General features: G+C 47.6%; 2 protein-coding genes across 3 annotated transcripts in view; one reads left to right on the top strand and one right to left on the bottom strand.

Moving 5' to 3' along the window:
* LOC109909883 (brother of CDO) overlaps positions 1 to 15,597 on the top strand; it is a 52,702-nt gene extending 37,105 nt beyond the window's left edge. Inside the window, exons 4-17 of the mRNA XM_031796638.1 lie at positions 3,334 to 3,480; positions 4,744 to 4,887; positions 5,646 to 5,939; positions 8,295 to 8,839; positions 9,031 to 9,196; positions 9,295 to 9,363; positions 9,717 to 9,929; positions 10,192 to 10,370; positions 10,552 to 10,774; positions 12,111 to 12,293; positions 12,724 to 12,938; positions 13,083 to 13,171; positions 13,405 to 13,538; positions 13,668 to 15,597. Of these exons, the coding sequence (XP_031652498.1) occupies positions 3,334 to 3,480; positions 4,744 to 4,887; positions 5,646 to 5,939; positions 8,295 to 8,839; positions 9,031 to 9,196; positions 9,295 to 9,363; positions 9,717 to 9,929; positions 10,192 to 10,370; positions 10,552 to 10,774; positions 12,111 to 12,293; positions 12,724 to 12,938; positions 13,083 to 13,171; positions 13,405 to 13,538; positions 13,668 to 13,810 (2,744 nt within the window). The 3' untranslated portion in view covers positions 13,811 to 15,597. The remainder of the gene's footprint in view (positions 1 to 3,333; positions 3,481 to 4,743; positions 4,888 to 5,645; positions 5,940 to 8,294; positions 8,840 to 9,030; positions 9,197 to 9,294; positions 9,364 to 9,716; positions 9,930 to 10,191; positions 10,371 to 10,551; positions 10,775 to 12,110; positions 12,294 to 12,723; positions 12,939 to 13,082; positions 13,172 to 13,404; positions 13,539 to 13,667) is intronic.
* Positions 15,598 to 15,807: 210 nt separating this feature from the next.
* On the bottom strand, positions 15,808 to 25,850 carry LOC109909656 (basic helix-loop-helix domain-containing protein USF3). 2 transcript variants are annotated; one of them, XM_020508664.2, is made up of 7 exons: positions 25,722 to 25,850; positions 24,856 to 24,966; positions 24,479 to 24,510; positions 24,321 to 24,403; positions 23,996 to 24,092; positions 18,896 to 23,814; positions 15,808 to 18,197 (listed from the first exon to the last, which is right to left on the bottom strand). In XM_020508664.2, the coding sequence occupies exons 2-7, from the start codon at positions 24,897 to 24,899 to the stop codon at positions 16,425 to 16,427; spliced, it is 6,948 nt and encodes a 2,315-aa protein (XP_020364253.1). In that variant the 5' UTR covers positions 24,900 to 24,966; positions 25,722 to 25,850; the 3' UTR covers positions 15,808 to 16,424. The 2 variants fall into 2 exon arrangements, with proteins under 2 accessions (XP_020364253.1, XP_031652497.1); XM_031796637.1 differs by having other exon boundaries at positions 24,321 to 24,510.
* Between the last annotated feature and the right edge of the window lie 889 nt (positions 25,851 to 26,739).

The raw sequence follows: 26,739 nt of genomic DNA, 5'->3' as shown, positions 1-26,739 counted from the left end.
TGGTAGTGTCTCTTTATGTAGTGTTGTGGTGTCTCTCTATGTAGTGTTGTGGTGGTGTCTCTTTATGTAGTGTTGTGGTGTCTCTCTATGTAGTGTTGTGGTGGTGTCTCTCTTTATGTAGTGTTGCGGTGGTGTCTCTCTTTATGTAGTGTTGCGGTGGTGTCTCTCTTTATGTAGTGTTGTGGTGGTGTCTCTCTTTATGTAGTGTTGTGGTGGTCTCTCTTTATGTAGTGTTGTGGTGGTCTCTCTTTATGTAGTGTTGTGGTGGTGTCTCTCTTTATGTAGTGTTGCGGTGGTGTCTCTCTTTATGTAGTGTTGCGGTGGTGTCTCTCTTTATGTAGTGTTGCGGTGGTGTCTCTCTTTATGTAGTGTTACGGTGGTCTCTCTTCATGTAGTGTTGCGGTGGTCTCTCTTTATGTAGTGTTGCGGTGGTCTCTCTATGTAGTGTTGTGGTGGTGTCTCTCTTTATGTAGTGTTGTGGTGGTGTCTCTCTTTATGTAGTGTTGTGGTGGTGTCTCTCTTTATGTAGTGTTGTGGTGGTCTCTCTTTATGTAGTGTTGCGGTGGTCTCTCTTTATGTAGTGTTGCGGTGGTCTCTCTATGTAGTGTTGTGGTGGTGTCTCTCTTTATGTAGTGTTGTGGTGGTGTCTCTCTTTATGTAGTGTTGTGGTGGTCTCTCTTTATGTAGTGTTGTGGTGGTGTCTCTCTTTATGTAGTGTTGTGGTGGTGTCTCTCTTTATGTAGTGTTGTGGTGGTGTCTCTCTTTATGTAGTGTTGTGGTGGTGTCTCTCTTTATGTAGTGTTGTGGTGGTGTCTCTCTTTATGTAGTGTTGCAGTTAAATCAAGGTTAAATACAATAAAATAAAACATCTGAATCTCTACTAGCCACTACCCCCCCGCACATGGAGATGATGTATGCGAAGTCTGTCTTAAAGTATTTAAACTGGCATTGCCAAGTAGTCCTGGAGCAGTCCAGCTCCGATTTATAAATACCATTTATCCTGCTAGACCAGCATCCCACTCACACAGGGACAGCAGTACACATGCACACGCATGCGGGAACACACACAAACGTGTGTACATATGCAGGAAGAGCACAGACACATACACACACCCAAACAGTAACCCATACAAACATACATACATGTGAACACACTTAACCTAAACAAATGATGACTGTGCTGAGACTGCACTCACACACATTCTCTCTGACACTGACCACCAACCCACCTTATGGTCACGCACCAACACATATATAGTTGCTCTACAGTTATCCCTATATAGTTGTTCTACAGTTATCCCTATATAGTTGTTCTACAGTTATCCCTATATAGTTGTTCTACAGTTATTCATATATAGTTGCTCTACAGTTATCCCTATATAGTTGCTCTACAGTTATCCCTATATAGTTGTTCTGCAGTTATTCCTATATAGTTGTTCTGCAGTTATCCCTATATAGTTGTTCTACAGTTATTCCTATATAGTTGTTCTGCAGTTATCCCTATATAGTTGTTCTACAGTTATTCCCATATAGTTGTTCTGCAGTTATTCCTATATAGTTGTTCGACAGTTATTCCTATATAGTTGTTCGACAGTTATTCCTATATAGTTGTTCTGCAGTTATTCCTATATAGTTGTTCGACAGTTATTCCTATATAGTTGTTCTACAGTTATTCCTATATAGTTGTTCAACAGTTATTCCTATATAGTTGTTCTACAGTTATTCCTATATAGTTGTTCGACAGTTATTCCTATATAGTTGTTTCTCTTTCTTTGTATTTCTTCTTTCTGTCACACACCTGAGAGGCACATAGGGGGCTTTTCAGTGGAAGAATGCAAGGGTAGAGGTGTGGGGAAGAGGGGGAGTAGGGAGGGAGGGAGGGGGTAGCTGTAAAAACAGGGTCTGATTGATTTAGCAAATGGAGCATCACACAGTGTCTCTTTGAGACTCCACCCCCTTGTCCAGACACACACACACACACACACACACTACCCAGCATGACATGTCTTGTGTTTCTCATATCTCTTGGTATAGGGGTTGGTAGCAGGTCGGATGGAGGTGGGGGGGCACCTGTCAAGGCCAACCCCTGTAGCTCCCCTCTCCCATTAAAACTCCCCCAGACAGCCCACACTGCCTGTAGGGGGAATAGATCAGATATGAAAAACCTCCCACACTGTCTGTCACCCATGGTAAAGTTGGTATGTTCAGCATCTAAAGTGAATATACACTTCAAAGCATCTACTTAGAAATGTATATAACGTATCTGGTTGTCTAGTCAGTTCACTGTGTATGAGTGGCTTGGTTACGTCTGTTTTGCCAAAGAGTCGAGCGGTCCTAGAATAACAGCCAGCCGTGCACCTCTGAAAATAATGGAGTGCCGCCATCTTTGTGAAACATAATAAATCAACAGAGACTGGTAGACATTTAATTAGGTTAGGGAGTTGTATTTGTGTTTCATCTCACTGATGGACTCCCTGCCTCCAGCACACACTACAGCTCTGATCATTTGTTATGTTGAATGTTCCCCCTTTCCCCCCTCTGTCTTTTGGGTTCTCTCTTTTTCTCTCTCACTTTCTTTTTAAACGTTCTTTCTCTACCTTATTTGTCTCTCTCGCTCTCTACTCCCCCCCCCCTCTCTCTACCCCCCCCCCTCCTTTACTCTACTCCCCCACTTAGTGTTCTAAAGTCTAGCAATGCTATTTCCTCCCAATCCACGCTGGTTGTTCTTTCCTTGAAACTCTAGAGGCACCTCTAACCCTGGCCCAGCCCATGTAGCCCCCTCCGAGGGGGATGAGAGGTCAGGGGTCAGCCCAGTGTCTGTTCTGTGCAGACTGTGTGCGGAACAGAGTGGGAGCACATGGCCCTCCAGTAATCCCTCTCCAGTTTCCCACAGTAACCAACCACTAACCAGTCAGGCCCTCAGTCTCTGTCCCACAGTAACCAACCACTAACACAGTAACCAACCACTAACCAGTCAGGCCCTCAGTCTCTGTCCCACAGTAACCAACCACTAACACAGTAACCAACCACTAACACAGTAATCAACCACTAACCAATCTGTTGGTTGCATGTTTATTTTTTTAATTATTTATATTTTGTACCTTTATTTAACTCAGAAAGTCAGTTAAGAACAAATTCTTATTTTCAATGACGGCCTAGGAACAGCGGGTTAACTGCCTGTTCAGGGGCAGAACGACAGATTTGTACCGTGTCAGCTCGGGGGTTTGAACTTGCAACCTTCCGGTTACGCTCTAACCACTAGGCTACCCTGCCGCCCCAGTATCTGCATGTATTAATGTCTGTCCTGACCTCCTCTCTCTCTGTGTACCTCAGAGCTGCGAGACTTTGAGCAAGACAACCAGCAGGACATTGAGGTAGATGAGGGGAACACGGCTGTGATCCAGTGTCACCTCCCTGAGAGCCAGCCCAAGGCACAGGTTCGCTACAGTGTCAAACAGGAGTGGCTCGAGACCTCCAAAGGTATGGATCTATCATTCTGTTACAGGCCTATGTTCTCTACCTCTCAATTAGTATTATATCCCTCTCTATCCCTCTCTCTCACTTTCTCGCTCTCTCTCCTCTTACTCTCTCTGATATTGTCATTAGTACTTTCTCTCTCTCTGTCATTCTTTCTCTTTCGCCCCCCCCCTCTTTCTTCCTCTGTCCTTCTCATTAGTAATTTCTCTCTCGCTCTTTTACTATCTCTTTCCCTGGATTCCTGGAATGCTGGATCTATCCTGCTATCTGGCCCATCATAAAACTGCAGATAAGGCAGCTCTATCTGGGGAATGTTGAAACATGGGAATACTGTTGTTTGTTTTGCAACCATTTATTTCTTGAGCTCTTTCTTGAGCTCCCCACTCCTCTGTGGCTGGTATATAGATTGCTGGAAGCTGTATGTAGGGCTGTAGGTAGAGCTATAGGTAGGGCTGTATGTGGGGCTGTAGGTAGGGCTGTAGGTAGAGCTATAGGTAGGGCTGTAGGTAGGGCTGTATGTGGGGCTGTAGGTAGGGCTGTATGTGGGGCTGTAGGTAGGGCTGTAGGTGGGGCTGTAGGTAGGGCTGTATGTTGGGCTGTAGGTGGGGCTGTAGGTTGGGCTGTAGGTAGGGCTATAGGTAGGGCTGTATGTGGGGCTGTATGTTGGGCTGTAGGTAGGGCTGTATGTAGGGCTGTAGGTAGGGCTGTATGTGGGGCTGTAGGTAGGGCTGTATGTTGGGCTGTAGGTAGGGCTGTATGTAGGGCTGTAGGTAGGGCTGTATGTGGGGCTGTAGGTAGGGCTGTATGTTGGGCTGTAGGTAGGGCTGTAGGTAGGGCTATAGGTAGGGCTGTATGTGGGGCTGTAGGTAGGGCTGTATGTAGGGCTGTAGGCAGGGCTGTAGGCAGGGCTGTGTGGCTTATCAGAGAGCGGGAAATGATAACCACATTGAGGAGAGTTCACTGGCTGGCTCTCAGTAAAACTCCAGGGCGCCTCCATGTGGCTGGTGCTAACAGTGCACTCTGCTGTTGAAAGAGACTGTCGTAGTAGGCCTAATGCTAAAGCCTGCTCAGGTTACTCAACTTACTATCTTTCCTAAAAAAAAACAGATCTGGGACTTTAAAAACGATTTTATATTATATACATGTCCATGCCCAAGGATAACAACCACAGAATTGTCTCTCGGATCAGTTCTAATGACCAGTACCAATACCCAGCCAGCCCAGTCTCGATGATTAAAGCCACCTACTGTCTGTCTGTGTCAACAGGGAACTACCTGATCATGCCATCAGGGAACCTGCAGATAGCCAACGCCACTCTGGACGACGAGGGGCCCTACAAGTGTGCTGCTTACAACCCTGTCACACAGGAGGTCAAGACCTCCACCTCCACTGACCGCCTGCGCATACGCCGTGAGTGAGCGCATCATGACCAAACACTGACCAAACACTGACCAAACACTGACCAAACACTGACCAAACACTGACCAAACACTGACCATGAACATGATAGCGTCAAAGATACAGCATACACACCTACCTCTGTAAATGTCTGATTGACAAAGTCATTTAGATCATTTCATTCTTGGCCTACATAGTGTCGCCACTATTATTCTATATTGTAGAAAATAGTAAAAATAAAGAAAAACCTGTGTCCAAACTTTTGACTGGTGCTGTATATTGAGATAGTTTAGTACCTAAAATAAGGGGATAAATACATGTAAAAATATACATATAATTTCCTGATCTGTCTTTTATCTCGAAGATATAAGACAGACACTAAAAAACAATCTCTTACTATCTGTGGCTCCATGTAGTGAATCTGCTATTCAGTGTGTTTCTATTGGCTAATAGCATTAAGGCCAAATGAAATGTTTCACCGTATAATAATAAATAAATAAATGTGATACCTTAAGAGGTCTTAACATTCTAAATCAAATAGATAAATGATCCTTGGTATGACCATTTTAAAATAATTCCATATGTTAGCTTAGAAACCCCCCAGGCAAATTGAGTCATTTTATTAGCTAATTTGATTTGTTTCTAAGTAATGTGATTTGTAACTTTCAAATACCTCTTAATAAGATTATAACAAGGCCAGTGAGATGCTTTACTGAAAAACAACCCATTGCATAAACACAGTTCCTCTCCCCCTCCATCTCTCTCTCTAGGTTCGACGTCGGAGGCGGCCCGTATCATCTACCCCCCAGTGTCTCGCACCATCATGGTCACTAAGGGACAGCGTCTGGTCCTGGAGTGTGTGGCCAGCGGCATCCCGACCCCGCAGGTTACATGGGCCAAGGACGGTCAGGACCTGCGTTTCCATAACAACACGCGCTTCCTGCTCAGCAACCTGCTGATCGACGCGGCGGGCGAGGGCGACTCAGGGACGTACAAGTGTCACGCTGACAACGGCATCGGATCAGAGAGTGCCGCTACTGTGCTCTACGACGTGCAGGTGTTCGGTGAGTAGTGCCAACCTGTGAGTGTAAAAAAATATATATATCCCCAAACTTTGGTCCTCACTTATGGGTTGAGTAGGATAATACTAGGAGGGGTTCAGTAGGATGATATGGGTTCAGTAGGATGATACTAGGAGGGGTTCAGTAGGATGGTACTAGGATGGGTTGAGTAGGATGATACTAGGAGGGGTTCAGTAGGATGATACTAGGAGGGGTTCAGTAGGATGATACTAGGAGGGGTTCAGTATGATGATACTAGGAGGGGTTGAGTAGGATGATACTAGGAGGGGTTCAGTAGGATGATATGGGTTCAGTAGGATGGTACTAGGAGGGGTTCAGTAGGATGATACTAGGATGGGTTGAGTAGGATGATACTAGGAGGGGTTCAGTAGGATGATATGGGTTCAGTAGGATGATATGGGTTCAGTAGGATGATACTAGGAGGGCTTCAGTAGGATGATACTAGGATGGGTTGAGTAGGATGATACTAGGAGGGGTTCAGTAGGATGATATGGGTTCAGTAGGATGGTACTAGGATGGGTTGAGTAGGATAATACTAGGAGGGGTTCAGTAGGATGGTACTAGGATGGGTTCAGTAGGATGATATGGGTTCAGTAGGATGATACTAGGAGGGGTTCAGTAGGATGATACTAGGATGGGTTGAGTAGGATAATACTAGGAGGGGTTCAGTAGGGAGATGTGGGTTCAGTAGGATGATACTAGGATGGGTTGAGTAGGATAATACTAGGGGGGTTCAGTAGGATGATATGGGTTCAGTAGGATGATACTAGGTTGGGTTCAGTAGGATGATACTAGGAGGGGTTCAGTAGGATGATACTAGGAGGGGTTCAGTAGGATGATACTAGGAGGGGTTGAGTAGGATGATACTAGGAGGGGTTGAGTAGGATAATACTAGGAGGGGTTCAGTAGGAAGATGTGGGTTCAGTAGGATGATACTAGGATGGGTTCAGTAGGATGATACTAGGAGGGGTTCAGTAGGATGATATGGGTTCAGTAGGATGATACTAGGATGGGTTCAGTAGGATGATATGGGTTCAGTAGGATGATACTAGGGGGGGTTCACTAGGATGATATGGGTTCAGTAGGATAATACTAGGAGGGGTCCAGTAGGATGATACTAGGATGGTTCAGTAGAATGATACTAGGAGGGGTTCAGTAGGATGATATGGGTTCAGTAGGATAATACTAGGGGGGGTTCACTAGGATGATACTAGGAGGGGTTCAGTAGGATGATATTGGTTCAGTAGGATAATACTAGGATGGGTTCAGTTGGATGATATGGGTTCAGTAGGAGGATACTAGGATGGGTTGAGTAGGATAATACTAGGATGAGTTGAGTAGGATGATACGAGGTTGGGTTCAGTAGGATGATACTAGGATGGGTTCAGTAGGATGATACTAGGTTGGGTTCAGTAGGATGATATGGGTTCAGTAGGATGATACTAGGATGGGTTCAGTTGGATGATATGGGTTCAGTAGGATGATACTAGGATGAGGTGTTATGTATGTTTCTGTTCCTCTAAAACAGTGGTCTTCTAACTTCTCCTCTGGGACCGACAGACATTTCAACATTTTGTTTTAACTCTGAACTAGCTCACCTGGTTCACCTAGTCAAGGGCTTGATGATTAGTTGACAAGTTGAATCAGGTGTGCTAGCTGTGGAATAGATGAAATACATGGAACGGCTGGAAGTCCCGGGGGAGAGGTTGGAGAAACACTGTGTTAACACTCCTGTATGATGGGTACAAAATTAAGAGTTCTGAAAGGATTTGAAACTTATGGAGTTGCTCCATTTTAGGGGATTTTCGGGTTTTGTCTGCATCATAGACTTGATGATTAGACTGACTCACGTTTGGTGGAGCGAGAGAAGTGTGTGTGTGTGTGTGTGTGTGTGTGTGTGTGTGTGAGAGCTTGGCAGAGCCCTGTTGGTATATATATAGTATAGAGGGTTATTTTAGAGTGTGTGTGGAGGACTTTATAGAGCAGGACTCAGTTATGGATGACTGTTTTTCCAGTGAGTCTCCTCTCAGCAGCAGCCCCTAATTAAAGTGTGTGCTGCTGTAGCGTTAATGAGCTCTGGCTTGTCACGACCAGCCAACCATCAACTGACTGGCCTGTCTCCGCACGGCACAGCCCCACACACACACACACACACATACACATGCTGGCACGCACACCGATACAGACATACTTAATCAAGCGCACTCCCACACAACCAGCCAACCATCACTCACAATCAACCATTACTCAAGCTTATATGCTAGACATTACCTTACAGTGTACTGGCTCACTGACACACACACAGACTAACTCTCCGTCTCCATTCTCTCTCTGCAGAGCCTCCCCAGGTAACCATGGAGCTCCAGCAGCAGGAGGTGTCGTGGGGGGAGAGTGTGCGCTTCAGCTGCCTGGCCAGGGGTAAACCCACCCCCTCTGTGGTATGGCTCCACAACGCCCGCCCCCTGGCCTCGTCACCACGCCACCGCCTGTCTGCCCGCGTGCTGCGTGTCATCAATGTGGGCCCGCAGGACAACGGCTTGTACCAGTGCATGGCTGAGAACGGTGTGGGCAGCTCGCAGGCTGCCGCCAGACTGGTCACCTTACCAACCGGTGTTCCGTCTCGGTCAGGGAAGCTGCCCTCCATCCTGCGTCCACTGAGCCCAGACAAGGTGCTGCGGGAGCAGGTCCCAGTGAAGCCCGGGGCCACGGGTAGCGTGCTGACCCTGGACTGCTCTGAGCTGACTGGGCAGATCTCTGTGGCAGAGGCCCCTGTCATCCTCAGCCAGCCCAGGACCGTCAAAGCTGACTTCTATGATCTGACCTGGAAACCTCGCCACGATGGAGGCTCTCCTGTGATGGAGTACATCGTCAAGTACAGAAAGGTACAGGCTAGTTAACTCATGGACACACATGTATTCTACACACAATGTTACACTCATTCAGTGTAAATTGATATTTGTCTACAACTACAGACATGACTCATTCTCACATCATCCTCACACACTGACTGATCTTTCTTTCTCTCTCTCTCTCACACACACACACACACACACACACACACACACACACACAGATAGAGGACCCTCCAGGTGAGTGGACCAGCAGCAGTATCTCTGGGTTTCTCCACAAACTGACCCTGGCCAAGCTGCAGCCAGCCAGTCTGTACGAGGTGGAGATGTCTGCTAAGAACTGTGCTGGCCTGGGACAACCTGCCATGATGACCTTCAGGACAGGCAAAGGTACATCCATTCATTTATCTATCATCACAATGATTATCATATATCCTACTACCGTATTTGTGTCTTTTTGCGAACACTCGTTTTTTCCGTGCCAACAGGTCGTAGGGGTCCAGGAGGTCAGAACGAGCTCCCTAAAACTCCTCCAGTACCATCACCTCGCCTCTCTCGTAAGTCCCCTGCCCCTCACCTACTGTCACTCTAACTAACCAGTGTGGTTGTTCCATAGATGCCACACAGTTAGATCTCTAACATCCTGACCGAGCCCTTATCAAGCTGTTTGACTAGCTGTTAACCCCCCACCTGTCTACTCTGTACTAACATGTGACCTGTCTTGATCTCTCTTTCACTTTTAACACTCAAGGATGAGCTCACAGTAAGTCTTAGTACGTTTGTTACTGTACCTGTTCGTGTCTGTTCATGTTTGGGCTTTTGTGTTTCTGAGAGTGTCTGTCCTTGTGTGCCTTAATATGGGAACAATATTAGATTTGATGTCCGTTTAACCCCTATCACTTTCCCACAGCTCCTGAGGCCCCTGATAAGCCCACCATCTCCATGGCGACTGAGACATCTGCCTACGTGACATGGATCCCCCGCGGTAACCGTGGTTTCCCCATCCAGTCTTTCAGAGTGGAGTTTAAGAAGCTGAAGGGGAAGGGAGGTGGGGAGTGGGAGGAGGCCGTCACTAACATCCCCCCCCAGCGACTGTCTGTGGAGATCACTGGCCTGGAGAAAGGTGAGCTTCATCACCATCATCATCGTCGTTCCCATCATAATGTTATTCCTCATTATGACAAATGGCGTCATCATCATTAGCATGACTCTCATTATCATGGACATTACACTATCAGTCATCATCATAATCCTAGCTATTTTAATAATGACTGTAATCAACATGGTGACCAGATGGTAACCATTAGTGTGAATGGAGTAACAGAGAGTCTGTGTAACTGGTGTTTAGTTAGTTTAACCTGCGTGGGCTTTCTGTTTCCCTGTAGGCATGTCCTATAAGTTCCGTGTGTTGGCGGTAAATGTGATTGGCGCCAGCCCACCCAGTGCCCCCTCTAAGGCCTACACGGTGGTGGGGGGTGGCAGGCCCAACGAACGCCCTGTAGACGGACCCTACATCACTTATAATGAAGCTATCAACGAGACCACCATCATCCTAAAATGGACGGTGAGTGGAACTGTGTGTGTGTGTGTGTGTGTGTGTGTGTGTGTGTGTGTGTGTGTGTGTGTGTGTGTGTGTGTGTGTGTGTGTGTGTGTGTGTGTGTGTTATCGTGATATAAGTATGGCTATAACTCTTGTTACTGTTGTTATGCTAACATGAAACCGTTCATATTCTTTCTCTCCACAGTACACTGCCGTCAACAACACCCCTGTCTACGGTTTCTACATCTTCTACCGGCCGACAGACAGTGACAACGACAGTGACTATAAGAAGGACGTGGTGGAGGGTGACCGTTACTGGCACTCCATCACTGACCTGCAGCCTGAGACGGCCTACGACATCAAGATGCAGAGCTTCAACGAGGGGGGAGAGAGCGAGTTTGGCAACGTGGTTATCTTAGAAACTAAAGGTGAGCAGATCTCATAGTCATCTTGGTGACACACGCTTACAGTTATATTAACATTTTAGTCATTTAGCAGAGAGACTTACATTTATATTTACATTTAGTCATTTAGTAGATGCTCTTATTCAGAGAGACTTATATTTACATTTTAGTCATTTAACAGAGAGACTTACATTTATATTTACATTTAGTCATTTAGCAGAGAGACTTACATTTATATTAACATTTAGTTATTTAGCAGAGAGACTTACATTTATATTGACATTTAGTTATTTAGCAGAGAGACTTACATTTATATTTACATTTAGTCATTTAGCAGAGAGACTTACATTTATATTTACATTTAGTCATTTAGCAGAGAGACTTACATTTATATTAACATTTAGTTATTTAGCAGAGAGACTTACATTTATATTGACATTTTAGACATTTAGCAGATGCTCTTAGCCAGAGAGACTTACATTTATATTAAAATTTTAGTCATTTAGTAGAGACTTACATTTATATTAACATTTAGTTATTTAGCAGAGAGACTTACATTTATATTGACATTTTAGTCATTTAGCAGAGAGACATACATTTATATTTACATTTAGTCATTTAGCAGAGAGACTTACATTTATATTAACATTTAGTTATTTAGCAGAGACATACATTTATATTTACATTTAGTGATTTAGCAGAGAGACTTACATTTATATTTACATTTAGTGATTTAGCAGAGAGACTTACATTTATATTAACATTTTAGTAATTTAGCAGAGAGACTTATATTTACATTAACATTTAGTAATTTAGCAGACGCTCTTATCCAGAGAGACTTACATTTATATTGACATTTTAGACATTTAGGAGACGCTCTTATCCAGAGAGACTTACATTCATCTTAAGACAGCCAGGTGGGACAACCACACATCACAGGCATGTGTCAAGTTTTATAGATTAAATATTTTGAGGGGGGTCGAGGTGAGGACGAGGAACACTATAGCATGCTTGTTAAAAAACAGCAGTCTAAGCCTCCAGAACACACATACTGCTGCAGCCAGAGGAGGCTGGTGGGAGGAGCTGTAGGAGGACGGGCTCATTGTAATTGCTGGAATGACATAAATGGAACAGTATCAAACACATGGAAACCATGTTTGACTCCGTTCCATCAATCCAGTTCCAGCCATTACATTGAGCCCGTCCTCCTACAGCTCCTCCCACCAGCCTCCTCTAACTTGTCTCTCTTGCTATCCTATCCAATAAACAACAAAAGTATAATTCTTCATATAATTAATTTGATACTCTGACTGTAATACATGTTGTTATATCACGTAAACAAACCCCTCTCTACCCCCAGCTCGACTGAACCAGCGGCCCTCTCCATCGGAGGCGTCATCCCAGAGACCAGAGCACCCCGGGGGGCCTGTGCCCCGCCCCAGCGACCTCCCCTACCTCATAGTGGGTGTGGTCCTGGGGGCCCTCGTCTTCATCATTGTAGCCTTCATCCCCTTCTGCCTGTGGAGAGCCTGGGCCAAACAGAGTTAGTAGTTATGATGATGATGATAATGGGAGGGCAGTGGTAGTATTTGTTGGATCAATTACGATTTTGGGCTGGATTCAATCCGTATCGCCAATGTATTGCGGAAGATCAGCATTAAAATGTAAAGATAATTTCTGATTGAAGCGTCATATGCAGTGTTTACTGTGAATGCGGTCTCAGCGACCACGGGAACATCGCCTTTAATTGTCAATTGAGCTATAAAGTGGCTCTTCAGCGCTACAGATTGAGTAGAGCCCTTAGTCATCACAATTGTTGTGATGAACAGTTGGTCCATCTGAATTGACCAATCTGCAATTTTGAATTGACTAGTAATTCATAATTCCCTCAATTCTTCTCTCATATCCACATTCTTGTCGCGTGTCAGTCTTGTCCATATCTAACAACAGTGATTGTGTTTTTTCCTCTCCAGAGCAAACATCAGACCTGTGTTTCCCAGCCGTGGCACACCCTGTCTCCTCATGCCAGTATACCATGGTGCCTCTGCAGGGCCTGGCTCTGGTTGGCCACTGCCCGCTGGACCCCCATTTGCCCCCCCCACCGCATGCCATCTACCCCCCTAACAGAGAGTGCACGCCCAATGGGAAATACCATTACCCCACACACCGTCTGCCAGGACTACGCCAGGTGAGTTCCATCAACATGTCAAGGCCATGTCTTGTGCATCTGCCCAATAAATCTCTGTTGGGAGCGTATTAGCTTTGGGCACCTTATTCATTTGTTTTTCATGTGTAACAGAAGTCTAACAGATGTCTCTTGTTCCTATTGCAGGAGGATGTGGAGTATGATATGGAGTGTGACACGCTGCTAGCACAGACCATGTCAAATGGACACACCCCAGGCTACCACTACTCTAACAGGTAGGCACAGTACTGTTCTCACATATCCTCAATTTGTCAGTCATCCAGATAGTGTTTCAGTCCATCTGTGTTTATTTGAATTTTATGTATTTATGTAACCTTTATTTAGCTAGGCAAATCAGTTAAGAACAAATTCTTATTTACAATGACGGACTAAAGTCAAAAAGCCTCCTGTTGGGTTTACATGTGTATATATAATCATTCTCACCCAAACATCTCTCTCTCGCTCTCAGTGAGCCTGGAGACGGTGAGGACTGCTGTCTGCCCGATGACTCCACCCTCCAGCTCCTCAACACCTCTGAACAGCCAATCAGCACTCAGGACCTGACGGCCAATGCCCATTTTCACAATGGGGACATCAATCTAGGTACGTGTCTGTTCTCTCAAAACTTTAACATTAGGAAAACTTATACATTCACCTCACACTTCAGCTATGAATGCGTGTATGCCCACTGTCAAATAACCATGTATTTTCTTCCCCTGTCTGTCTGTGTAGACCTTCTACCCTGCTCTCCCTCTCCTCTGCTATCACTGGAGGAGAACTCCACGGCGACAACATCAACAGCAACAACGCCAGAATCCCAAGATGCACTTCCACTCCAGAGTGAAACAGGGACGTCAGACTCAACAGATGCTTGAAAAACAGAAAACAAAAAAGTCTTTATTTTTGTATCACAGATATTTATATATTTATGCTTTTGTACATAAACATTGTTTTGTTATGCTGTATATAAGGATATGTTCATATTGAAAAATACATGTATCTGTATGTCAGTTTCTGTGATGTTGTAATCCTGCTATGTGATTGTATATTCATGTCTGCACACCTTGAGGAAAGGAGGGGGATTCCAATCCTGGTGCTGATTTAAGTCAGTCAGCGCATTCTGTTGAAGGTTTCATCTGACTGGCATGCCACTATTTCTCTGACTAGGCACCAGCAGCACATCTACCAGTCTGCTTTAAGTTATTCCCTGTAGAACTCCTATGTTCCCCTTATTTCCAACTTAAACAGACATCTGGTTATTATACGACCCTGATAGTTGCATGTCAGAAAAAAAAGAAAAACAATGGACAGGGTTGTGGTGCTCAGTAGAGGAACAGAGAGCAAGCTTTTTGAGGGAGCACTACCTCTATGTTCAATGAAAATGCATTTTATACACCCCCCGTGTTGTATATACTCCCTCTTCTGTTCAGTGTTGCCATAGTGTCCGCCGTTTCATAAAGATGCATTTTATACACCCCCCGTGTTGTATATACTCCCTCTTCTGTTCAGTGTTGCCATAGTGTCCGCCGTTTCATAAAGATGCATTTTATACACCCCCCGTGTTGTATATACTCCCTCTTCTGTTCAGTGTTGTCATAGTGTCCGCCGTTTCATAAAGATGCATTTTATACACCCCCCGTGTTGTATATACTCCCTCTTCTGTTCAGTGTTGCCATAGTGTCCGCCGTTTCATAAAGATGCATTTTATACACCCCCCGTGTTGTATATACTCCCTCTTCTGTTCAGTGTTGCCATAGTGTCCGCCGTTTCATAAAGATGCATTTTATACACCCCCCGTGTTGTATATACTCCCTCTTCTGTTCAGTGTTGTCATAGTGTCCGCCGTTTCATAAAGATGCATTTTATACACCCCCCGTGTTGTATATACTCCCTCTTCTGTTCAGTGTTGTCATAGTGTCCGCCGTTTCATAAAGATGCATTTTATACACCCCCCGTGTTGTATATACTCCCTCTTCTGTTCAGTGTTGCCATAGTGTCCGCCGTTTCATAAAGATGCATTTTATACACCCCCCGTGTTGTATATACTCCCTCTTCTGTTCAGTGTTGTCATAGTGTCCGCCGTTTCATAAAGATGCATTTTATACACCCCCCGTGTTGTATATACTCCCTCTTCTGTTCAGTGTTGTCATAGTGTCCGCCGTTTCATAAAGATGCATTTTATACACCCCCCCGTGTTGTATATACTCCCTCTTCTGTTCAGTGTTGTCATAGTGTCCGCCGTTTCATAAAGATGCATTTTTCATCAAAAGTATTAAATGTATGCAACTTCAAATCATTCTGCCTTCAATAGTTTAGAGGACAAAGAGATATATTGTATAGTTATTTATTTTTAGGGGGAGGAAGATTCTGGAAGTTTTGTTACCCAGTCACACCCAAGCCAATTTAAATTTTAGACTGAAATGACAGTCTGTTTCTGCTGGTCACTACTCCAAATGACTGCCTTGTGAGGGGATCTTTGACGGCTGCGCCAATATTATCCTTCCCCCATACATTGGTGCATCAGTATTAGCCTTCCCTGTGAGGCATCGGAGATCAAAATGAAGGAGTTCCTGAATCTGTAATCCATCTTTGTGTGTAGCTGTTGTCATGGTTACACAGGCTGGAGCACTATTGCATGTAAATAAAGCTTATAATGAAATCACCTTTGTTTTCCCGTTTAATTTTTAACCCTGTTAAATGGTTTGTAGGGAATTGAAATAAAGCAGGTATCATCGCAAACATTGTTGCAAGAAGCCATTTCAGATAGCTTGCTTTGATTTGTCCCTCAACTGAAGGCACAGTACTGTTAAAGGGAAACGAGTGATATCTGGAGGACATGCTGTTTCTGAAACAAACCAAGTTTAACAATAAAAAGGTTAATAAATCAACTTTATTTATTTACAGATGCATACATATTATAGTAACAATTGTCATAAGAAATATATTTACAAAATAGCTCTACACAAATGGGTTCTGTACAGCCACCATGATTAAGTTACATTTAGAATGTTGTGCAATTTTAATGTCACAGTCAATGAAAGTACAAAACTCTTCATAGCATGTTACAAGTAGATATGTCGTCACGTCAGACACATTTGCAAACCATATGGTTTAGAAGCTTTATTTCCCCCATCATAGATGTATAGGAGGGGAATGATCAGTGAAATGCTATGACTTCACTAACTCGGGCATCCGATGCCATGTTAAGGCATCAATTGAACTGACAGGCTGTCAAAGTAGAAAACACTTGAATGTGAGAGTAGGTTCACTAACCATGAATAATAACATGATACCAACCAAGTCAGCTAACATACAGAACCGATCAGCAGCCCTTACAACCACTTCAATCCACACAAAAGAGTTGGAACTCCTGTCAATTCAATTGGCCATAACATTTCTTCACGTAATTCAATTGAACACATTTCTCACTGAAATGGAATGGAGACAGAATATTCCTGACTACCACGTTGGCACCTCAAGTCTTCTCACCTACACGGCAGAGCTCCCATCATGCCCTAGGATATGGCTGATGTTGTGGGCGGGGCGGTTGGGCTGTTTGCCCGAGTCTGCAGAGGAAGTGTTGGAGAGGGACAACAGGGGGGACATGGGCATCACAGAACCATCAGGCTGCATTGCTGTGGCGATCTCTGGGAACAGCGAGGTGAGGCTGAAGTTGGACAGGTGTGGGGTAATGCCAGAGGAGTTGCTGATGGGCATAGGGGGCATGTCTGAGAGTAGGGGGAAGCTGGCCTGGGCGAACCCTACGGGACGCGGGGGGGACAGGATGGAGCCGAAGCGGTTGTTGAGGGGGGCAGAGCTGCTCTTATCGGCCCCGGGGCTGGTGAACATCTGGTTGGAGAAGTACTGGAGGGGTATGTCGCTGGGGTGGGCGGCAGAGGGGTAGGAGGGGTAGAAGGAGGGTAAGGTGTTCTGGGGCTCTACGGGTAGCAGGGCCGAGGGGCGGGAGGAGTTGGGCTGGCTGACAGGAGGGATAAAGGTAGAGTTGGCGTTGATAGGAGGAGGGGGATTCATCCCTCCTTCCGGGATGAAGGGGAAGCCAAAGTTCTGGGCCAGGTGTTGGTCAGGCACAAGGTTGTTGTCCCCAGCAACCTGGGCATTGTCTGCCATAAAGCGGACGATACTGCTGCGCCGTGCCTCACCCCCTGACTGTGGTCGACCCAGCAGGTGGACGTCAGGCTCAAAGGGATTCCCAGGTCTCAGGCTGCCTGACCGTTGTCGCTCCCCAGGCCTCAGCTTCCCGCTCTGGGCCTCCTGGGTGATGTGGCGGGAGCGCTGGCTGACTGAGGTGGGGGGTCTGGAGGGGGCAGGGGTGCGGCCTGGCTCGGAGCTGCTGTGGGGGGTAGGAGGGTGGGGGAGGCCTGCCCGTACCCCTGGGTGGGCACCCATGTTCCCACTACCCTGAGGGATGTGGCCCTTGTTGCCCTCCCCAATCCTCATAGCTGAGGCCTTCTGTGTGGGAGGAACACTGGGGCTGGATGCTTTAGCCTGCATGTCCCCTGCAGAGCTGCCAGGCACACAGCCGTACTCCATACTGACCGGAGGACAGCACTGGACTGCCCTCTGGTGGTTGGTCTGCTCCAGGAGACTCTGCATGAAGCTCTGTTGACACCCCTCCTGGTCCAGAGGAAGCCCTGGAGCACCAATATGCACCCCCTGTGTCCCAGGATGGGGTCCACTGTACCCACCACGGGGTCGCCCATCCCCTGGAGGCCCCAGTCCCATTCGGAATCCCCCCTGCTGCCCCTGAGGGCCTCTCTGAGAGGAAGGACCTGATTTAGGTGTCATGTCCCCGCCACGGGACACCTGGACCTCGAAGCCCCCCAGTTGATGCCCCCCTCCAGCACCGCTCAGCGTTTTAAACGGAGGACACTCAGAAATCCTCTGGACGTCTGCAGAACCAGGGTGGTCTGGGGGCAGCCTGCTCTGAGGGTTATGTGCAACGTTGCCCTTCACTCTGGATGTGTCCAGGTAGCCCCGTAGGTCTGGTTGCTCCTGTGTAGTACCGCGGGTGGCCTGGAGATGGAGCCCCATGCGCTGCTGTTGCTGCTGCTCACCAGTGGAGGAACTCTTCCCAATAAGAGCCTCTGCTGAGTAGCTGGAGACCCGGTGGCGCTCCTGGCGCGAGGGGGCACAGCCCAGGTCGGAGGGCCGAGAGGCAGGGTTGCTGGGCTGGGAAGTCAGTTGCTGCTCCAGGTTCCTAGAGCTCATCAGCCTCTGCATGGTACTGTGGTCCTGACCAGACTGAAGGGAGGGGATAGGAGAGAATAAATTATTTGATATTATAAACTGGGTGTTTCGAGCCCTAAATGCTGATTGGCTGACAGCTGTGGTATATCAGACCGTATACCATGGTTATGACAAAACATGTATTTGTACTGCTCTAATTACATTGTAACCAGTTTATAATAGCAATACGGCACCTCAGGGGTTTGTGGTACATTTTTTTTATTTTATTTTACCTTTATTTAACCAGGCAAGTCAGTTAAGAACAAATTCTTATTTTCAATGACGGCCTAGGAACAGTGGGTTAACTGCCTGTTCAGGGGCAGAACGACAGATGTGTACCTTGTCAGCTCGGGGGTTTGAACTCGCAACCTTCCGGTTACTAGTCCAACGCTCTCACCACTAGGCCTGAGGAGGTGTGGTATACGGCCAATATACCACGGCTAAGAGCTGTATCCAGGGACTCCCCGTTGCATCGTGCATAAGAACAGCCCTTAGCTGTGGTAAATTAGCCATATACCACACCTCCTCAGGCTTTATTGCTTAATTAGATAATTAGATAACACAATGAATACAAAAACATGCTTTATCATGCATATGCATAGAATTTATAGCACCAATATACTACCATAGAATAGCAAGAGTACATACTCAAAGTAAATGTAATCCTATCATTTTATGGCTATCATTCAAGACAGCCTCAGTAGTTCCTGTACCTTGAGGTGTTCCTGCTGGGCCAGGTGGTTGCTGTGGTGAGCTCTGGGTCCTGCTGGTCCTGGCTGGCCCTCACAGCTCTTCTCCTGGTGCCGTGACCCAAAGTGCTGCTGCTGTTGTTGCTGCTGCTGGATCTGTTGCTGCTGGAGGTGCTGGTGTCTGGAGTGGGAGCTCTGCTGTTGAGGGTGTTGTTGATGATGTTGCTGTGACTGGGCTTGTTGTTGGTGTTGCTGTTGTGTTTGCTGTTGGTGCTGTTGTTGATGAGACTGTTGATGTTGTGACTGTTGTTGGTGCTGCTGCTGTTGGTGTGTTTGCTGTTGGTGCTGTTGTTGAGACTGTTGTTGGTGTTGTTGGTGTGATTGTTGATGATGCTGCTGCTGTTGAACTCCAGTCTTCTCCAGGTGGTGTTGTTTCTGTTGCAGGCCCACAGGAGGGCCGCCATGACCCCCTCCAACCAGCACCCGCTTCTTCTGGACGTGCTGCTCCTGCTGCAGAGCCCTCTGGTGGAGGCTGTGGAGCTGTGCAGGGTCAGGCTGGGTCAAGTGGTGCTGGAGCTGGTACAGGTGGTGCCTCTGCTGCTCCTGTTGCTGCTGCTGCTTCAGGTAGGGGTTCCCCCCGAGGTGTTGGCCCAGCTGGGGTGCACCATGCTGGGGGTGGCCCTGAGGCAGGTGGAGCACACCTGGTTGGTTGTGTTCCTGTACGGGCAGCTGGGGGGTACAGTGGCTCTCGGTGGGTCTAAGCACCGTACTCATGAAGGTGTTGCCTGAGAACAGGGTGCCAACTCCATCAGGGTTGATCCTGGTCATGATGGATGAGGAGGTAGGGGGAAGTTGGGGTACCATCATCTGGCTGTGGTCCAGGGGTTTGACCTCCATGCAGCCCACGTTGGAGGCCGATGGGCAGGCCTTATGTCGCTTGTTACTGCTGGACAGCATCACATCGTCCTGGGCTGGCCGCTTGGACACGTCCTTGATGTGTCGTGGCTCACCCACCCCCACCTGGGGCCTCATCTGGGCACTCTTAAGGGGAGTGTACTCGTTCAGTTGGACTGAGCCCGAGCAGAGAGGAAGGCCAGGGGTGGAGGGCTGGGAGACATGGGCTGAGTTCCCCGCAGGGGATGGGACTGAGCCCTGCTGCCCAGCCAGAATGGGGGAGCCTGGGTAGGCCTGCTGCTGACGGGAGCTGGGCCGGATCAGGTTGTTGACACTGAGGGTGCTGGCAGTACCAGACTGGGCTTGGCTCTGGGGTTGGGAATGGGAGTAGGAGAGGTTCTGGGGATGTCTGACTCCGCTGGCTGCACTGCCTGCTACTTCTCCAGCCTGGCCCCTGACAGACAACTGTGATGGGGGTTTAGCCGCTGGAGTTTCCATCTGTTTGGTGAGCTTTGTCTGTTGTCCAGCCCCCCTCTCTTTGCTGCTGGAGGCTTGCTGGGACTTGGGGTTGGGTTCCCATGCAGGCGTTGGGTTGTTTGTGGAGCCGGTGGGGTTGTCCACGGTGCAGCCCCCCACCCTCCTCCCAGGACTGTCCTGCTCCAACATAGCCAGGATATCAGCCTGCTCTGTGGTAAAAGTAAATGGTCCAAAATGACTCGGCGAGGAACTGACACTGTGGCCAGTAGGAAGCATGGACGCCACAGAGAAGCCCATTCCACCACCTGCTCCACCAGACATGGGTGAGTCAGTCTGTCTGCTGGGAGCCTGAGGCTGATCCGGGGCCTCGTTGTCTAGTGTGTACACCTGCTGTGGGAGAGTGGAGTCCTTTCTAGAGGGCGCTGCATTATTCCTCACACTCCCTTTCTCCATCGCTGCGCTGGGGTGGCCTTCTGCCTGAGGCTCCTTCTCCCTGCCTGACAACGCTGTCACTTTCAGCTCAGCACGATGGGATGGTTTGGGGGTGGAAGTGGGCATGGTCATTTGCTGGTTCGAGGGTCTATTGCAGGTGACCCGCTTCCTGTATTCTGATGGCATGGTCATGGGAACTGTTAGAGAGGTTGAAGAGAAAGACAGTGCACTGGAGCAGGGGGTTGGTGTGGAGGGGACCGAGGGAAAAGCCACAGGCTGGGACTGGGTCTGGGTTGTAGGCTGAGACTCCTGGCTGTTGGCTGGCTTGGTCTGACCCGTTGATGAGGTGAGCTGAGCAGACTGGAGAGACACCATTGGTGTACTTTCTGTTGAGCTTACAGTGCTGATTGACGGTCGACATGCTGCTGACGATGTCACACCCATAGATGTGGATCTAGTCTCTGTGGAAAAGGCACTGGTCAGCATAGATCTACTCTGTCTAGAACTGCCATTTGTGGCAGCTAATCTAGCTTGCACAGTGTTGACAGTAGTAGTGACAGGCTGTCTGTTCTGTGTGACTATAGGTCTAAGGTGAGTGGAGCTGTCACTAGGGGCGACAGCAGGCTGTTTACGCTGGGAAGAAACAATAGCACTGACTGTAGGAGTATCTGCTGCACACGTGATAGTGGTGACTGCAGATAGACTCACAACACTAGTGATAATGAGTTGACTCTGTGTGGAGCTGATACTGACTGTTGATGTACACGGAGTGACACTAGTGGCATTTGCCACAGAGGTTCTACTGTGTGTTGTGCATGCACTGGAGACAGTTGGCCCACTATGTGTAGCAGCATTGACACTACCATCTTTAGGTGTGGACTGTGGAGAGCCAACACTACTCACAGGTCTGCCATGTGTGGCTGCCTCAATACTACTAACCGAGGATGTGTTCACTGTGGTGCTGACAGGGCCAGGCTTTGGCTGTATTGTCCCAGCAGCAGAGGATGGGATTCCCTGAACCACAGTGGCCTCTTGTTCCTGACGGTCCCCTGTTACAGCCACTGGCTTGGCTGCAATGGTGACAGTACGACTAGTCTGCCCTCGTTTCGGCTCCTTCTTCCTATCCAACTTGGTCCTCTTGTTGGTGGCTCTCTTAGCTCTGGGCATTGAAGCTGTGCCAGGCTGTCTCTGCGAGGCCTTCCCTGTACCCACTGCCAGACCTGTTCTGGGTGGAGTCACACTGGGGATCGAGATCTGACTGACAGGGGAACTGTGTGGAGCTGCTGAAACCGTGACAGAAGATGGCTGTTGTGGCACTATAGAGTAGGATGGTGGGGCAAGGGTCAGCTGGACGTTACTCTGGGTGGAGATGCATGGCGGCATGCCCTGTGAGATGCTCTGGTTGAGACTGCTGAGGGCTCCCAGGGTGTGCAGAGCCACGTTGGTTGTGGGCTCCTCAACAGTGGTGGGCTGGATCAGCTGGAGACTGCTCTGGCCACCCTGAGAGCCATACTTATCCGAGGTTTTCATGGGCTGCAGGGAAAAAACCTGGCCGTTCACAGTGATGGTCTGAGGGGTCGGGGGAACCGGGGGGGCCTGGGTTTGAGGGACTGGACGGGGTAGAATGTGGACCAACTGTTTACCCCCAAATATCTGTTGCCCAGTGGTGGAAGTTGGGCAGTTGGTTGCGACAATCTGATTGGGCATGACAGGTGCTGTAGTGGGCACCATGCCAACCTGAGGGTTCTGAGGAGGAGCAGGTGGAGGCTGATTGGAGGCCTGGATGATGACGATGTGCTGGCAAGGCGTCTGATTGGTTAAGTCCTCCCTGACAACCGACTGGGCTGAGCAAGGATTGGTCTGCTGTAGGATGACAACATTCGGGTTGTTAGTGTTCTGAGAAGCCGTTACCCCAGCAACTGTTGTCCCTGCAGGGTTTACTTGCAATACTTGCATGGTCTGGAGGAGGGGCATCACAGATGTCTGGGGGTGGGGCTGGGGCTGATTCATCAGGGCAGTCTGTGGATGGGGGAGGACTGTTGCCGGTTGTAGTACAGCAGGTTGAGGTTGTGACATCATAGCTGAGTGGGCTACTACAGCAGGCTGGGGAATTATGGCTGACTGAGGGAGGATGGCACACTGTGGCTTGGGGGCCATGACTGGCTGAGGCTGGTGCTGGGCAAGGATAGCTGGCCGAAGCTGGGGTGTCCTCTGTATGGAGGGCTGGGCTTGGATATGGGCAGTGATGGGTGCCTGGAGCTGTATGGGTACCTGTGGCCTCATTTGAATATGAATGGGTTGAACTGATGGTTTAGTGCCCATGGGGCATACAGACACCTGCTGCCCAGTGGTGGTAGTCTCCTGTGTGGAGAGAGACTGGCAGACAGGTTGCACTGTGTTCCCAGCCAGCTGTAGAGTAGTCCAGGTGGTCTGTGTGCTCCCTGCTGCACTGGCCCTGAGGAGGGTTGAGCTGCTGGGGATAGTCGTCCTGCTGGCAGCGTTCTGGGTGGTTATAACCTGGGGAAGGGCTGTAAGGCTGGGGACAGGCTGGAGAGGGAGTTGGGTGGCCAGACTGGCTGCGACATTGAGACTAGGGGCTGGGGTGGCAGGCTGGGGCAAGGCGGTGGTGACAGTCGGGAGAGGGCAGAGACCCTGGAGGGTGAAGTAGGACACAGAGGGCGGCAGTTTTGGGGCTGAAGGTGCCTCTGCTACACACTGTTCCACCAGCCTGATGCCAGGTATAGACACTGTAGGGGCAAGGGTTGCCCCGGGGAGGAGCGGAGGGGCAGAGGAAGGGACGCTGACGTGCTTAAGAACCCTGTTCACCCTTACCCCTGCTGTAATGTCACAAGATGACTGAACAATCACAGCCTCAGCAGGTTGCTTCCCCTGATCGGAGGCTGGACTAGGTTCCTTTCCTGCTGGGCGTATCACATTTCCATTGGAGTAGACAATAATTCTTTTGGGGAGCTGGTGAGTGGGCGCTACTTTGGCAACCTTTGCACAGCGCAACTTGCCCTTCCAGTGGACAGTGGGGTCGTCCAGGAAGTTGATGTCGTGGGCTTTTAGCAGCTCAATGTAATGGCCGCTCTCCTTCCGCAGCTCATCCAGCTGATGCCGCAGTCGCCGGATCTCCTCAGCTGCAGAGATAGGAGACAACAAGGACTAGTGGTCATCAACACAGGACTCTCAAACATTCAGACAATTACACAGAAACACTGTCAAATGCAAGCAAACACATAGGAAAACGCACCCAAAGGAATTAAATACTTCTGCACCGCCAAAACATACCTGTAAATGTCACACAAACTCTCATCTCACCTTGTACTAGGTCTCCTCCCTTGAGAAGCATGGCGTCATTTTGTTTCTGCAGCTCAATTATGTAACGGTAGGCCTGGTCCAGGATCATGTTCTTACTCTAAAGACAGGGAGGGAGGATGTCAGCATGGGATTTACATGTATACAAACACAAGTCAAAACAGATGGCAGGATAACAACAGGATCTTCACAGACAAGGCCAACTAATAGCTTCAAACCAAAAGATAAATACTACTCCTTCAAAAGCAAACCAAGCCTGTAAGTTCTATGGTTTGGTCCAAAAACACACTAAGGTGTGTGTGTGTGTGTGACTATGGGTTAGGCCTACCTGCTTCAGTGCCTGGGAACAGGGTAGAAGGTCCCCAATACGGTTAATTCCAGCGTTGATCTTCTCTTTTCGCTGTCTCTCAACTAAAGGACAAAAACAAAACCTTAGCGAGTCATTCCCACAAAATCCCGAGAAACTACAGAAAAACAACATCTCACCTGCATTGTGAGATTCCTTGTTTTTTTTCTTCCTGCAAGAGAAAATGAAGAGGTTAGCTAATGTTGTGTGTCTGAAAACGATACCCATATCAATGTAGAAGACTGTATGCGTTTCTGTGGTAAAGCGCTGACAATACAGTGCCTTGCGAAAGTATTCGGCCCCCTTGAACTTTGCGACCTTTTGCCACATTTCAGGCTTCAAACAAAGATATAAAACTGTATTTTTTTGTGAAGAATCAACAAAAAGTGGGACACAATCATGAAGTGGATTGTGGCCAAATACCAGGCCGAATACTTTCGCAAGGCACTGTACATACGCCAAGGGATCCTTCCCATAGACGTAACAATGGTCAGAAGGATCCGTGTTTTGTCCTTACCGTGGTTTATGGCCAGGAGTCTGGTTCTCTGTCATCTCTGGCATCCTGGCCTACTGTACTGCCAAGTCACCACGCTCGCAGGCCAAACATTAAATCTCTTCCCTGGCCGACCTGCAACCCAAACAGTCATAAGAGACTAATGAGTGAGGAGGTATGATGACTAGACAATAGAAAAAACCATCGATTACAAATAAGTAACGGATCATATATTACAAGGCTGTTGAGCAACAACAAAACTTCCAAATTCAAGTAGCCTCATGTTGTGCTGCCTTTACTCATCACAACAATATGGGACAAGATAAACAGACCTTTGCCAAGTTTCATGTAAACAATGAGCTTAGTCCAACGCTGTGTGAACCGGTTATCCCAGTTAGTAAACAAACATAAGCTGAAAATCATGAATTAATATTGACAAATTGTTTAGAACACAATATATTGGGGGCAATGGACAGCGTTCTATTGGAAAACAATGAAAATGTAGTTAACCCACTAACATCCCCATTTTCAACCTATACTTTCCCAGTAACGTTAGCTACGTAGTAGCTAGGGGGCCGAGAACTACGTAGCTATCTCATTAGCACTGCTATCCTGGTGTTGGAGTAGTTTCAGAAGATAAGCCCTATTTTGGTAGTGAATTTAAGCGACAATGACGTAAAACACAGTTCACACTCACAATACATGATGGTATAACCATATTGTGCTAGCTAAACAAACAGCCACCCAGCCAGCTAGATGTTAGCTCGCTAGCTAGATCACCATGTAGTAGCTTGTGTACATGTCAAGCTTGCTAGCTAGACTTGCTGAACAAAATTGCAAACAGAAAACCCCCTGGAAAAGTTGGGGAAAATAATAAGCTATCAAATTACCTGTATTTTCCCCATTATGGGACTTCGTTCCTGACAAAACTTTGGTTCTCTCTGGCAATAAACTCCACTCACAACCTAACCCAAAAAATCAAGTGGTAAGGAGAAAGGGGCGTAAGTAAACTGAGACGAACGATCGGGAATCAAGAGAATCGAGCTATGATCCAATCAAAAGATGTACTGGGACGAAGTCATGGATTGTGATTTGAATGATTGACGGATCAAGCAGAATTGATCCATATTGTACACAAATTGAACAGTCAAGTATGACATTGTTTAATTTTGTATTATATATATATATATTTACACCATGTCGTTCGTACATATTTCACTTCCTACTATAGAGCAAATTGCGTCTCAGGGATAAACATTCTATGCTGAGTCTCCTCTACTTCCAGTACTCTGCCCGTGCATTGTGAACTATGACGGGTATAAAGTCCCTTCGGAAAGTAGTCAGACCCCTTCATTTTCCCCACATTTTGTTACGTTACAGCCTTATTTTAAAAACAGATTAAATCGCTCCCCCAACAAAACAAAACAAAAAACAAGCTACTGACAATACCCAATGACAAAGCGAAAACAGGCTAAGAAATGTTAGCAAATTTATTAAAAATAAACTGAAATATCACATTTACATAAGTATTCAGACCCTTCACTCAGGACTTTGTTGAAGCAAATTTGGAAGCGATTACAGCATCGCGTCTTTTGGGGATAACAATACAAGCTTGGCACACTTGTATTTAGGGAGTTCCTCACATTCTTCTCTGCAGACCCTCTCAAGCGCTGTCAGGTTGGATGGGGAGCGTTGCTGCATAGCCATTTACAAGTCTCTCCAGAGATGTTCAATCGGGTTCAAGTCCGGGCCATTCAGCAGCTTGTCCCGAAGCCACTCTTGGTCGTTTTCCTGTTGGAAGGTGAATCTGAGCACTCTGGGGCAGGTTTTCATCAAGGATCTCTGTACCTCTCTTCGTTCATCTTTCCCTCGATCCTGACGAGTCTCCCTACCCTGCCGCTGAAAAAC

The sequence above is a fragment of the Oncorhynchus kisutch genome, linkage group LG18 (genome assembly GCF_002021735.2).
Source record: "Oncorhynchus kisutch isolate 150728-3 linkage group LG18, Okis_V2, whole genome shotgun sequence".
Lineage (NCBI taxonomy): Eukaryota > Metazoa > Chordata > Actinopteri > Salmoniformes > Salmonidae > Oncorhynchus > Oncorhynchus kisutch.
This window is presented reverse-complemented; position numbering and strand designations above follow the sequence as displayed.